Source organism: Littorina saxatilis, linkage group LG13 (genome assembly GCF_037325665.1).
Source record: "Littorina saxatilis isolate snail1 linkage group LG13, US_GU_Lsax_2.0, whole genome shotgun sequence".
In the NCBI taxonomy this organism is placed as follows: Eukaryota; Metazoa; Mollusca; class Gastropoda; order Littorinimorpha; family Littorinidae; genus Littorina; species Littorina saxatilis.
This window is the reverse complement of record NC_090257.1, coordinates 13,048,070-13,063,022: the sequence shown is the minus strand read 5'-3', so window position 1 is coordinate 13,063,022 and position 14,953 is coordinate 13,048,070. Positions and strand designations below refer to the sequence as shown.

Below are 14,953 nucleotides of genomic sequence, written 5' to 3'. Positions count from 1 at the left end.
GATAAGAGTAAAAGTTGATTTACTTTATCTATTCAGCTTAAAAATTTAAAAAAAGGCAAGTTGTTCGACTGTTTATTGGCAAAACAATACGTTGCAGTCACAAATTTATCTACCCAACGGTCTTTTAAGTGCACAGAAAAACAATTAGCAGACAACACTTAGCTCGACAGAATGTTCGGCCGCTTGCTAGGAAGTCACAAGCGAATCTATACATTTGTCGATATTTTGTGACTGCAACATATCGTTTTGTCAATAATACTTACCTTTCTTGATTTTTACTTCTGAATGTTGGCAGTCTCTATTTTGGATTTCTTAAGCTCAAAGATACTGGATTTGCTTTTGGTGTAGATAGGCCACACAAGCACAAATAAACCACACTCATACAAATCACTAGGTGAACACAAGAGCAACTCTTTCACGCAGTTTATTATTAACAGTGGAAAGTTGCTGCATTTATTCCTTGTCACCCTTCTGGATGATCTCACGAGTACCCCTGAGACGACCTGTTCTTCTGGCGGCGATGAGACCAACCTGAAACACAACACACATTGGGTCAGCACATTCACTCGCATCTGAGCATTGATAACTATGGCACGAATAAACGGCACTTCAGACTTAAATAGGAAAACACTGAGTGCAATAAATCTTTCTTTGCAAAAGTTGCTGACTGCGAGTTCAATTTCAAAGTTGGCTATGAGTGGTTTGCTAGAAAAACAAGAAGAGCAAACGCTCGATCGAGTCACTTTCGCAGTTCTGAATATTATATGAGGCATCAGATGGACAGGAAGAAATTGCTATTCACAACACAATGAGTCACGTTCACATAAAATTTGAGCCCGGTCACTTTTATAGTTTCCGAGAAAAGCCCAACGTTAAGTTGTGTGTTGCCGAACAGAAAAGGCTAGTTATCTCCCTTGTTTTTCTGATAACGTTCGTAAAAGGCTACAGATGTAAATACTTTGATGTAAAGAATAATCCTACAAAGTTTCAATCACATCCGATGAACTTTGTCAAAGATATAAAATGTCTAATTTTTCCTTTGACGCTGACCTGTGACCTTGAAAAAGGTCAAAGGTCAACGAAACCATCGTTAAAGTGTAGAGGTCATTGGAGGTCACGACTAAACAAAATATGAGCCCGATCGCTTTGATAGTTTCCGAGAAAAGTCCAACGTTAAGGTGGTGTCTACGGACGGCCAGCCGGACGGCCGGCCGGCCGGCCGGACAGACTAACACTGACCGATTACATAGAGTCACTTTTTCTCAAGTGACTCAAAAACTGAAGAAGTCCACACATTACTTTTCACAACCATACATATGCCAAATGCAAAAGTCAAACAAAATCCTGATTGCATCAAAACCTTGGAAAACAGGCATCACTTTACTAAACAGCCATCTTTTTCCTTTTTGAGAAATTGACAATACGGTCTGGTCAAAATGTCTCCACACAGCTTCACAGATTCACAAGCTCAAATTCTAGAAAAATCAAAGACTGAGAACGGGATGAACACCACCTTACATCTATCTCCAACAAGCATATTCATAAAAATAGGCAGTCTCTAAAAAGTAATGATGGCCATCGGAACACGAATACAATGCTTGTGAACGCGTACACAAACTAATTCAACACAAAAATACACACACACAGAGACGGGAGCACTAGAGATACTGACCTTTCTACCGGCGGAGGTGTCTCTGCGGACAGTGGAGGCCTTGCCAATGTGCTGATGGTTACCACCACCGTGGGGATGCTCAACGGGCTGGAACACACACAAGTACATCATCAATATGCTGTACAGCTACCCACTCACAACCACATTATCACGCGAATACACTTACTTCCCTTCAACAATCTTCTTCTTCTTCTTCTGCGTTCCCGGACTTCAACAATCAAAATAACCCCAAACGCCTGAGAATGATTCAAGACTCATAGCAGATTTTTGTGTGGTATTTTTGCTCCGACTCAAACGTAAGGATATACAATCAATACGCTGGTTACATCCAATCACAAAACAGCTTGAAGAACTACACACTGTATTTTCAGTTTCACAAGACGTGCAGCCCTTCTCCACTATAATCACAGCTGAACTCCACTCCCAGGGTGGTGAAGAGCAACATGGGCTGGCATATATAATATGATGGTAGTTTAAATAACATCCAAGTAGAAAAAACCTCCACAGCGAGACAAAGGAGGCGTTACAAAACATACACACACCACAAACAATAGAATGACAGAGCAGCAGGTACTTACGTTCATGGCAACACCTCTGACTTTGGGCCAGCAGTTACGCTTGACCTTGTACTTGTGGTAGGCACGTCCAGCCTTCAGCATGGGTTTGTCGATACGACCACCGCCAGCAACAATACCTGCACACACACAGTCAACAATACAATTACATCCACACCTAATCCTAACCACTTAAACTCATGTTTATGTGATGTCAGGTGACAAAGGCAAGGCAAAATAAAATATGCTACATGTATTTTTACAGTACTGTGCTTCTCCAAAATCTGTTCAAAACATCACAAACTATCACCTGCACTGTCCTGGCAAACACCAGAATGTAAACTTAGTGAGCACCTAGGTGTGATGAGGTACAATCAATTTAAAAATAAACTCCACCATCGAGTGTATGTTTTGATAGAACACTGAATGTCTCTTCTATGAGCCATTGCATGTCAGAGGCCCACTAAAACTCATGGGCAACAGGCCGAAACTAAAAAAAAATCCACGTTTAGTTGTTAAAACACAAAAGGAAGTCTAACCAAAATAGATCAATACATTTGTATTATTAACCAAAATATCACATTTTACACAGGTTGAGTCATTCTCCGTGCTAACTGTCGGGGTGAACAATGACTGTCAAGATCTGTGCGAAAACTGAAATGTCATATTTTTTACAAAAATATCAATAAGGTTTAATGTATTGTCAAGTATTCTTCTACTGCACACTCAGCCAGAGTATTTGAATGGAACAGCCACTCACCAACCATGGCGCGGTTGGATGAAGGCACCACCTTCTTGGAGCCGGATGGCAGCTTGACGCGCGTTCTCTTGGTGTCGGGGTTGTGGCTGATGATGGTGCCGAAATTGCCGCTGGTGCGGGCCAGCTTGCCGCGGTCGCCGGTCTTCTCCTCGATACAGCACACGATGGTTCCCTCAGGCATCACGCCCATGGGCAGGATGTTGCCGATCTGCAGCATGGCTACAAAACAAAACAGAACAGCAATCAGCCTTCCGCTAATCTTATGGGTAAGCCTCAAGCAATAGACACACAGGCACAAGTCACGCTAAAAGTAGTTGAGCTTTATTGCTGACAGCTGTGCCGGTCTCGAAGGACATTCCACAATGCGCCTGTGATCATTAGCACCGATGCCACCTTGCAAAATGAGCTATGGGTTGCAATACCACAGAAGCGCTTATTATGCCTGCTGCCAGAATCAAAACACAGAAAAAAAGGGATGCGACGGGATAGCTACAAGTTGTCCTACAGCACACAAAACAGAGACGTCCTCTGCCAGACCTACAACACAGATAACAGCTGACACGATGTGATCAAGCTTTCTTTCTTTATTTAGTGTTTAACGTCGTTTTCAACCACGAAGGTTATATCTTTCTTTCTTTATTTGGTGTTTAACGTCGTTTTCAACCACGAAGGTTATATCACGACGGGGAAAGGGGGGGGGGGATGGGATAGAGCCACTTGTCAATTGTTTCTTGTTCACAAAAGCACTAATCAAAAATTTGCTCCAGGGGCTTGCAACGTAGTACAATATATTACAGACCTGGGAACCCCTGTTTTGCACTTTTGAGTATTCTCAAACAAACTTGGTGTATTTTCAAAAAAATGAGCGTACTCCACACAGCGTTTGCACATCCATGATTAAAACATGCCTCATGCGCGTCCGTCACACCGTTAATTAAGTTTACCTATACATTTAAAACAAATGCTTTTTTCATAGTTTACTGACAAAAACTGTACCGTATTTGACGGACTACAAGCCGCGACTTTAAAAAAAAAAAATCGCATTGCGGCTTATAAAAAGATGCGGCTAAAACGTTACCTAAACTTGAATAGCATTCACCTAATGGAAGTCGCCGCGGATTTTCATTTCGCTCGATTAGCGATTACCGGTACTTTATTAGCTCTCCACTCAAGACTCGGCGCTTTTCTCTTTCATTCGCGAATCTTCGTTTGCGCGTCCGTCACACCGTTAATTAAGTTTACCTATACATTTAAAACAAATGCTTTTTTCATTTTTTTACTGACAAAAACTGTACCGTATTTGACGGACTACAAGCCGCGACTTTAAAAAAAAAAAATCGCATTGCAGCTTATAAAAAGATGCGGCTAAAACGTTACCTCAACTTGAATAGCATTCACCTAATGGAAGTTGCCGCGGATTTTCATTTCGCTCGATTAGCGATTACCGGTACTTTATTAGCTCTCCACTCAAGACTCGGCGCTTTTCTCTTTCATTCGCGAATCTTCGTTTGTCAACAAGTCGTCGTGACAAGCGTACAGAGAAACACCGGATGTATCAGGATCTCGCGTGTGCGAGATTTCGTTTTTTTGTCTCTCGCGATAGTTGGAGGAGCGAGAGTCGCCATGTTGTGTTTTCGTCTGCTCGAAATGTGCGCAAAAGTCGTAAATCATCCCAAAAAAGCTTATTCCGGGCGGGACTACATGTGTAGTGGACTACATTGGTTAGAAATTGTGTGTGTGTGTGATATTTTTCTTCAAACTTTTTCACTTTTCTTCTTTGTTTCACTTGTTTATTCTCAGAGCCGATTTCGCCAAATACCGTACTTTCGTTTGCCTGGTTGTTTTGATTGATTGACACGATCCGATTATATGTTTTTTGACAGCGGCTAATATAGTGACGTAATCATGTGCCAAAATATTGGATCGGCTTCAGGATGGGCTTGTGAAGAAAAGTAGTCTAGGAATTTTTCTCATATTTTTTTCCCACTGACCGTACTGAGCGTATTCTCGACAATCATGCGTACAAAATATGGCGAAATCGTATGGGTTCCCAGGTCTGATATTACCTTACTGGGAGAATGCAAGTTCCAGTACAAAGGACTTAACATTTCTTACATACTGCTTGACTAAAATCTTTACAAAAATTGACTATATTCAATTCCATTTCAAACGGCAGAAATTAATATGTAAGCGCCTAGGGCTATATCTAGATTAGGCGCATAAAAATGATCACAATAATAATAATAATAATATTCTATACAAGAAACACTTAACAAGGGTAAAAGGTGAAACAGAATCCGTTAGTCGCCTCTTACGACATGCTGGGGAGCATCGGGTAAATTCTTTCTCGTCCCAACCAATATGGGACTCCCCCTAACCCGCGGGGGATGCGATCAAGCTCCAAGTCTGAGCACTACCTGGTCTCTCATGGGCAGCCACATCTGACAAGGGGAGCAGAACTATTTTATTTAACAAAAATAAGAAATAAGGAAAAAAGAGACTGCTGATAACAGCCAAAGATCTCTTTCCAATGAAGTAGTTATCTCAGATTATGAAAGTTCTCCACACAAAAATTCAGTTCAAAGTGAAGAATTTTTACTTCATCATAGATAACCACATCTTTTACTTATGCCAAACAAACAAGATAACGACAAAGGGACCTTTTCGGCAATGACAAGACTGAATGACTCAATCCTCAACTATTTCCAGCTCAAAACCATAAACAGATAATTTAACATGTCCAGACCTGCCTACCCCACAAATTACAAGAGTAATGAGCCCAGCCAAAAAGAGTAATCTGGTGGTAGAAAGAGTAGTTTTTCGTTGCCAAAAGTAACGGCCATTGTTGGGTGTGACTAAAAGGAGAACCCAAATAAAGAATATGACACTACCTTGCCTGTAGACATCCTCATTTTTCTTCCAACGGAGAAATAGTTGTTCATAAAGTCTTGCAGGACACAATCATTCTTCTGCACACTTTCTGTTCATATTCAGTTGATTCGCAAAAATAAAATGTCATTGATTTTCTCAAATTGTGAAGTCAATCAAAACGACCCTAGAACACAGCACTGGGAAACTACACAGTACACTGATTGAAACAATCTAGGATGACGAAAGCAACATATGTCATGTGGTCACACATCTAAAAAAATCAGCCTCGCACATAACCAGCTCCACCATTAGTGTAATCAAAAGTTTGCTGAATGAGCATAGAGTTTATTTGGAGGTAGAGGGCTTTTTCAAAGACTTGTAATAGCATGACTTAAATCTGCCAAGTTCTGCTTGGCTGTACTGCCTGGTGCCGAAGGTTCCTGATCTTGATTTCAGGAGGAGCAGACTCTTCAATGTCTCATGCAAAAAATCGTACTTTCGGTTTCTTAAAAATTGTATTTCCATCGCGAAAAGCGTAGTGGCGTAGTTTGGAATAAAAATCGTAGTAAATTGCGCCCAAATCGTAAGGGTAGGCAGGTCTGCATGTCGCTATGAACTTTAAAAAATATACAAATAAAAAAATTCAAAGTTAAAAGCAGATGCTTGGCATTCTACCTACTCACTCAGTCTAAGAATCTATCGAAGACTTTGCTCTACCGTTTTGTACAACGTGCCCAACACAGAATCCCAACGCTACATATAATAAATCAATGTATTTTCTGACCTTTCTTGCCGCAGTAGACGAACTGTCCAGTGTACATTCCCTCGCAGGCGACGAAGGTCTCTGTCCTGGTCTTGTACTTGTAGGGATCACGGAAAGCCACCTTGGCCAGGGGGGCACCACGGCCAGGGTCATGGATGATGTCCTGCAATGAGAACAAGCAATTTTAGCCACACACAAAATCTGCATTTTTAAGGCGTTGAAGGAAGTGATTGTCTGAAAATATTAAAAAAACAAGTCGCGTAAGGCGAAATTACTACATTTAGTCAAGCTGTGGAACTCACAGAATGAAACTGAACGCACTGCATTTTTTCACAATGACCGTAGTCCGCCGCTAGTGCAAAAGGCAGTGAAAGTGACGAGCCTGTTTAGCGCGGTAGCGGTTGCGCTGCATAGCACGCTTTACTTTACTGTACCTCTCTTCGTTTGAACTTTGAGCGTGTTTTTAATCCAAACATATCATATCTATGTGTTTTTGGAATCAGGAACCGACAAGGAATAAGATGAAATTGTTTTTAAAACGATTACAAAAATTTAATTTTAATCATAATTATTATATTTTTAATTTTCAGAGCTTGTTTTTAATCCGACAATAACATATTTATATGTTTTTGGAATCAGAACATGATGAAGAATAAAATAAAAGTAATTTTGGATCATTTTATAAAAAAATAATTTTAATTACAATTTTCAGATTTTTAATGACCAAAGTCATTAATTAATCTTTAAGCCTCCATGCTGAAATGCAATACCAAAGTCCGGCCTTCGTCGAAGATTGCTTGGCCAAAATTTCAATCAATTTGATTGAAAAATGAAGGTGTGACAGTGCCGCCTCAACTTTTACAAAAAGCCGGATATGACGTCATAAAAGACATTTATCGAAAAAAGACAAAAACGTCTGGGGATATCACACCCAGGAACTCTCATGTAAAATTCCATAAAGATCGGTCCTGTAGTTTACTCTGAATCACTCTACACACACACACACCACGACCCTCGTCTCGATCCCCCCTCTATGTTAAAACATTTAGTCAAGTTTTGACTAAATGTAAAAAGGAAAATTTTGTGATGGAAAAGGCTGTTTCGTCTTTTAAGATTTTTGAACGCAGGTTAGGTTATTCACAAAAAATGCCTTGAGAAAATGTATCACAAAAAGAAGAGCACATTAATCAATCAATCAATGAGTCTTATATCGCGCATATTCCGTGGGTACAGTTCTAGGCGCTCTGCAGTGATGCCGTGTGAGATGAAATTTTATACGGCCAGTAGATTGCAGCCATTTCGGCGCATATTTACCTTTCACGGCCTATTATTCCAAGTCACACGGGTATAGGCAGACAATTATTAACTGTGCCTAAGCAATTTTGCCAGGAAAGACCCTTTTGTCAATCGTGGGATCTTTAACGTGCACACCCAATGTAGTGTACACGGGGGTAGGTTCGGACACCGAAGAGAGTCTGCACACAAAGTTGACTCTGTGAAATAAATTTCCGCCGAACCTGGGATCGAACTCACGCTGACAGCGGCCAACTGAATACAAATCCAGCGCGCTACCAACTGAGCTATATCCCCTCCCATATATTAATGGTAGCTGGAAGGCAATCTACATTTACATCCACACACACCCTGACTTAAAAAAAAAAAAATCTGTCAAAAAGTGAAATTTACAATCTCAACTCTTTTCAATGAATTAGTTATCTCAGATAATGAAAGTTCTCCACACGAAACTTCAGGTCAAAGTGAAGAAATTTTTACTTCATCATAGATAACCACATCTGCCTGCTTATGGTAAACATCAGTGTTTCCCAACCTAAAAAAACAAGTTTTTTCACTCCCAAGCAAAAAGTTAAGAAGTTTTTTTACTCCCAATCCAAATGTTAAGGAGTTTTTTTCTGCGCTGCGGTATTAATTAATACTACATAAAATAATAGCCTTCATGAATGCACAGCTGTAGTGTAATTGATTTTTGTTAAAACTATCAACTAAAACTATGCGTACACACCAACGCATTTGGGACCGTCGCATCCTCATCTGTTTTCGCCAACCATGGAAAATCCCGATACCACTTATCGAGAATTCGATGGTGTGTACGATTACCACTTTCAGAGCTAGAGGTTGTGTAGCAGGCACTATAAGTATAAACCCAAACGAAGCCAGCGATGCGGTCTTGGTAGATTTCGCATGTTGTTGACTTTTTTCCCCTTTAGACGCCATTTTGATCGTAAGCACATGGCACGCGTCAAGGGAAACTACTCGTTATTGCATTTCGGTTGTTGCCCCTTCACATTGTTAGGGAAGCTTCTTCAGTTCATGGCCGTCGACTCTCGGCGAGTCCAAGCGCGACTAAAATAGGGTTTGCTTCTGAAAGTACATTGATGTACTTTTTCTACACTGCTCAATATCGAAACCCAATACTTCCATCTGAAATTCTTGAACGTTTTTATACTCCCAAATAATTTTTCATAACGTTTTTTTTACTCCCAAGCTTAAAAAAACATGACGTTTTTTTTTAAAACATGACGTAAAAAACTCCCAATTGGGAGCGATGTGAAACACTGAACATAGGAGAAAAGGACAAGGGAGACAAGATGCAGAACTACAGACATGCAGACCTGCCTACCCCTGAAATGTACCATGTGTAGTTTTGGGTGTGAAAATAAGGCAAATGTGTAGTTTGGCAGGTGAATGTGTAGTATTTCAATTTGATCAACCCAAACCGCAAAACAGAACAGTTACTTATACCGTACTAAAACAAACACTCAACACTCCAAACAAAACTATTACAATGTGAACAATACTCCTCATACAAACACAAACAAAGCCCCCACAAAAATACAAGCCAAGCATTAAGTTTATTTGTTAAGAAAAGAAAAAAATTATTAACTAGTTTGGAACATTTGCATGGGTGAAACTGATCAGAATTAAAAATAAGGAAAATGAGGCCGGGGTCCAGGGGCCGCCCACGCCCCGGTGGGGTGCAGGGGCAACGCCCTCTTAGGGGGCCCAGGGAGGCGAAGCCCCCCGGAAGAAAACGAAAAATCAGGCTTTTTAAGGGTAAAAGTAGGCCTTTCCTGGTATCTCAAACACACAAATTTGCACAGTAAACAATGATAACAAATGCCAAGCTGTAGTCCGATAATTCGCGCGCTCAGGGAAACAAAGATTCAGCGATGTCCGGTCACTGTGTTAGAGAAAATACAGATCGGATCGTCGGCGAAATTTTTTATTTTTTTTATTGATTTTCAAAATAAGGAATTCTTTATTTGACCAATTTCATTTGGCGGATTTCCGCCCTAAGGCGGAAAAGTTTCACCCATGCATTTGTTAAAAAAAAGCTATGTTGAGGGGTATGCAGTTCATATACAGTGGGACCCCCTATTCAAGACCTGTGACAATCTGAGAACATCAAGTCACAAAAAGTAGGGACTGGGAGTATGTGTATCAACATGAAGGCAAATTTGCATATAAACAGAACAGGTTTACGTCGGCAATAATAATAATATGGCAGGTCATTGCCTCTGCTCTGGTTACCGATCTCTCAAAAGTGAGCTTGTCTTGGTCTTCTTTCCCTGGCACGGGTTTCTTCACAAAACAGTCCAATTTTTCCTCTGCTTTGGTCGGGATTTCTCGAATTCCTCATGAGAAGTGCTTTTCTTGTGGCGGTTACACGGTCGTAAAGCCCACTGTGCTTCTCTGAAAAAGCCGTGTTGCACACAGTGCAGTGGGCAAAATGCTTCCCTTTTCTCCACGAAACTAGGCATGGATGCTCCACATAGTACTTTGGCAGAAAAGCCTTGCTGGGAGTTTGACCAAGCTTCTTTTTTTTGCTCCGTGGCGGTTGATCGCCAAAGTCTTCTGAATCCGTGTTCGTCGCTGTAGCCATTTTTTTCCCTCCAGAAAGAATGAGCTACGAAGTGACCGCGTTCAGAAAAGTATGTGCTGAAACGCCCACGATAGTTGTAATAACAGCAGCAAGACCAACTGACTACGCTACTCTCGCGGGCGCCGGGCATGTTTTGCACGCATTACACAACCGGTTAGTACAAATTATGGATCGGAACTCGCTCGCGTTTTTGCGTATTCAAAATGTGTAGTCAAAACGAAACGTTTGCGTAGTATAAGACAAGCATGCGTAGTTGCGTAGTTTGGGGACCAAAATCGTAGTTTACTACGCTCAATGTGTAGTGTAAACAGGTCTGGACATACCTTGACTGGCTTGAGATTGAGACACAATAAAACAAAAACAAAAAAAGAATTTCCATTTCAAAAGAGCTCGTCAATACCAATGATGTACATACAGCACTTGACGTCATTTTCATGGGGTGCTATTGGGAGTTTGCTACCAACAGTAACAATCCATGTGTATACATGCCAATGGAGAGAAGATAAATTTTAAGACTTGCAGTTGGACGACAAACCTTCACACAACAAAGATACTCTGGAGATTCTTTTTCTTTCCTTGAATGAAACAGAGGTAGCATATTGATTTCTCCACCTACCTTGATAACACCCTTGATGTATCCATGACGTTCAGCAAAGTCAACAGGGCGAAGAGCTGGCTTGCCCTTCCTGTTGCGAGTGTGGGCCTTGAACACAGACCCAGCACCCTTTCTCTGTGCACGAATAACTCGGCCCATTCTGATCTGCAAATATCCATGGTATTCATCAGTTTTGTCCAAAAATATGACAAGAAAATGCTACCCATCGTAACCCGACTTTAACGAATGGTGTACCCACACTTCGTTGATTTATAGAAGAAGTTCTGCAACAAGGTAATTCGAAGCATTTTACTGTTCTCACAAAAAACAGACGATGTAAAGCATGTTACACTGTGTCGTTTCGGCAATGCAGAGAGAGAAACTGTTGATCAAGACTCCGAAAAACTACAAACACGATACATGGTGCTCACATGAGAATGAGTGTCGACAGTGACTTTTTAAATTGTGCATTTCGTAAAAACTAAACAGTATTACGACCAAATTACTTATAAAATGTATTAATCATATCTCTCTTAAATATTTCATGCAACAGAAATTGAAAGATGGTTTTGTGAATATGCCAGATTTACTCGATTTTGATAACAGAGTGTTCCACTTTACCACATTACCTGAGGCCGGAAGAAAGGAAAAGGAAGTGACGTTTTAGTATGTAATAACAGTTACTTCCCTTGACGTCTACCGAAAGCGAAAGTAGGGTTTGACACGAGTAATGAAGTTGTTGGTGATTAGTTAGTTAGTTAGCTGTTGCTTTTCGGGTCCAGCGGACCATAATAGGCCAAATCAGGACCCCGTTGTTGGTGATACTATCGTTGATTTAATTATAAGTTTCAAGCTGTACATGCCAGAAACACACTTTTATTTGTTTCGAATATAATAGTCAATACCAATTACCATAAACATTTTAATGAGTGTGTTCTTTTAGGTATTATGTGAAAACGAGCAGTGACTTGCAACACTGTCTTTGACTCATAATGTTATCAGGTACGCAGTTATTAATTGCCACATTTAAACAAAAACAGTTTTTGTTTATTTGTGTGTATTTTTTTTCATTCTTCTCTTGTTATTTTGTTGGTTTTCTTGTTACCCCGCTCCCCAGCTTGGTTGGTTCACATGCCAACTTCCAGGAACTGCTTTTTTTATTTCCTAAGTTGCGAGAAGACGGTATAAAATTAGTTTTTATTTGTCGGTCTCTCAGTTTGTCCTTCTATCTGTCAGCCCACCTTTTGCAGTCAACGACACAAACAGCTGGGCGATCAAACGGACGAGACTATGACAATCAGTCGCTCTGTGGCCAAAGCGCCGCTCCATGTTTGTTTATCATCAGTGATTGTTTCTGTGGTGAACCTTCACTCATTGTATTGAAAACGTTAAAATATACTAATTTTCCTTAACATTTCGATTTCAAGCGAGCAGAGTGACCTCGGGAATAAAAGCGCAGTATTCCAACACTGTCGGCAAGTCCCAGGTCGTGGGTTCGAATCCCACTCTGGTCAATCAGTGTGTGCGTGTGTCTGTCTATCTGTCTGGTCCGGTGCCAGAGTGAGAATGTGTGACAGTGCGTCTGTGTGTGTGTGCCAAAGTGCGTGCTGCCAGACTACATGAGTTTGAAATCCAATAAGTGTGTACGTGTGCGAACTCGTAAGAATGGTGGCAGTGAGAGGTCCTGTTGCCATGCGCAATAGTTAAATGTTAGGTAAAAGTGGTGTAGCCAGAGTGAAAATGTGTTTGTGTTCACTATTTTGTTGCAATGGTTCTTACCTCTTACTGTTCTGTTGATGGGTTTTTTTAACGCATTTTTAATTTGTTATTCTTCAATCTTGTCTGTATATTTGTACCCTCACGTTTTATTTGTTGCCCTAAACCTTTTATCCGTATAAAATAAAGTCACAGTCAATCCCTCCCACCTCTCTCTCTCAGTCTCTCTCTCTCTCTCTGCCGTGTGTCTCTCTCTCTCTCTCTCTGTCTCTGTCTGTCTCTCTCTCTCTGTCTCTCTCTCTCTCTCTCTCTCTCTCTCTCTCTCTCTCTCTCTCTCTCTCTCTCTAAAATATCCGTGTAAATATGTGATTAGATTAGTCCCCTCTCTGGGCGAGGGCTGGTTGAAAAAAAAAAGCTCGTTGTATTGCTTATGCCACAACCCTCGAAAAAAAAGATTTGATTTGATTTCTCTCTCTCAGTCGTCTCCCAACCCCCCACCCCCCCCCCCCCCCCCCCCCAGCCTCCATACCCAAAATTACCACTTCCACATCTCCCCGTTTCTAATTATCGCATCAGACTCAAATTAGTCAGTGATTTTGTTTGTTTGCTCAGACGTTCTTTTAACTCCCTAAAGGCTAGTCAGTTACCATCATCAACGGCCAACGTGGGATTCAAACAAACAACGACAGTCTCCAGAATGAGCCCCGTTTGAGATTTGTCGTCGTACTAAATTAATCTCAAAATGTTCACTCTTCTTCCAGTATGTGACGTCAGTTCCACAGGGCTAGTTCGACATAGAGATAGCCTAGGTCCCCTCGGCGCCTGTGTCTATGATCCGACTAGGCCACATTCCTGTGCCTGTGCTGTCAGCAAGGCATTGTGCTCTGTGACCTGTCAGTCGCGGTTGGGGTCGCGGGGTCGCGATCGTTTGAGGACATTTTTCTCACGCGGAAGAAAAGATCTAAGTTTAGCAAAACGAGTGGGTGGGTTATTTTATGTGTGCCCGAACCTGACTTTGTTTTCAACCTTCCCTGTCGTTTCACGCGTCCGTTTTTCTCAGCAAAGACTAAGCTTGACTTGCAGGTGGATATGACTAATGTTGTTTACCCGTGACAACACTCAAGAAACAAACCAGACAAGCTTACAGGAATGAAACCTTTAACGGAACACTTTTTGTGTGTTCGCTGTCAACTTGAGACATCGAAAAAAAAACACCCCAGTGCGGACTTCTCACGTGAGTCATTATATTTTGCGAGAGTTGCTTCCCTTCGGTTATTGTCGTCTGTTTCATGACTGAGACTTTGCGAGGGCTTTTTGGATTGTGATCAGTGGAGTTCTCAGAAGGTTACAGCCGCGAGTGAGTGATTCGTGTACGTGGTGTTGTTCTGAGGATTTAATTGAAGGAATTGTTTCGTGTGAAATTATCTGCGATTCTTGCTTCGTTGTAATGAGTCGGCAGTACGCACTGACACTGATGTTGAATGATCATATTGGATAAACTTCATAGGACAAGTCAGGTGAGAACTTAGTTTCTCTCTCTCTCTCTCTCTCTCTCTCTCTCTCTCTCTCTCTCTCTCTCTCCCTCTCTCTTGGCTGTGCGTGTGCGCTCGTGTGCCGGTGCGCTTGCGTGCGTGACTGTGTGTATGCGTGTCCGTCTCTGTGTGTGTGTGCCGTCAGTGTGTGTCACTGAGTGTGTGTGTGTGTGTGTGTGTGCCACGGTTTGTGTGTGTGTATGTGTGTGTCACGGTTTGTGCAGTGTGTGTGTGCCAGTGTGTGTGTGTGTGTGTGTGTTTGTTTGTCTGTCTGTGTTTGTCACACGAAATCTCAGTGTTTACCCCTTTTGGGGAAACTGAAATGGTGAGAGGTGAGTCTGTTTGTCTGACTGTGTCCGTGTGTCTTTTTTGTCAGTGTCTCTCTCAGCCTGGACTGTCAGTGTGGACCTCGACAAAATAAAACGGTGAGAGAAAAGTACATACATGTACAACTAATATCTCTGTATCTGTATCTCTGTATCTGTAGGGTACGTCGCTAGCATCCAGATTGCTGGCTTTGGCGCGACGGGTGGGTGTGAGCAGCGACGTCTTGTCTTGTCTTAAAGGCAGAGTAAGCCTCCCGTAAACC

The 14,953-nt window shown here is 41.5% G+C and overlaps 1 protein-coding gene and 1 non-coding gene across 2 annotated transcripts; both read right to left on the bottom strand.

Annotated features, from left to right (window-relative positions):
* Positions 1–408: 408 nt before the first annotated feature.
* Positions 409–11,302, bottom strand: LOC138983642 (large ribosomal subunit protein uL2-like). Its single transcript, XM_070356924.1, has 6 exons — positions 11,138–11,302; positions 6,642–6,783; positions 2,987–3,205; positions 2,251–2,366; positions 1,673–1,759; positions 409–531 (listed from the first exon to the last, which is right to left on the bottom strand). Exons 1-6 carry the CDS (start codon positions 11,273–11,275, stop codon positions 454–456), a joined length of 780 nt encoding a protein of 259 aa, XP_070213025.1. The 5' UTR covers positions 11,276–11,302; the 3' UTR covers positions 409–453.
* On the bottom strand, positions 8,336–8,405 carry LOC138946455 (small nucleolar RNA SNORD37). The gene has a single exon (XR_011449319.1). It is a non-coding gene; the product is annotated as a small nucleolar RNA SNORD37 (small nucleolar RNA).
* Positions 11,303–14,953: the final 3,651 nt, after the last annotated feature.

Bases quoted from the DNA above. Each gene is read 5' to 3' on its own strand.
- LOC138983642 (XM_070356924.1), bottom strand. From the start codon at position 11,275: ATGGGCCGAGTTATTCGTGCACAGAGAAAGGGTGCTGGGTCTGTGTTC. The intron at 3,206-6,641 runs GTCAGAAAATAC...TTTGTTTTGTAG, and splicing joins CGTCTACTGCGGCAAGAAAG to CCATGCTGCAGATCGGCAAC. The intron at 2,367-2,986 runs GTGAGTGGCTGT...GTGTGTGTGCAG, and splicing joins ATCCAACCGCGCCATGGTTG to GTATTGTTGCTGGCGGTGGT.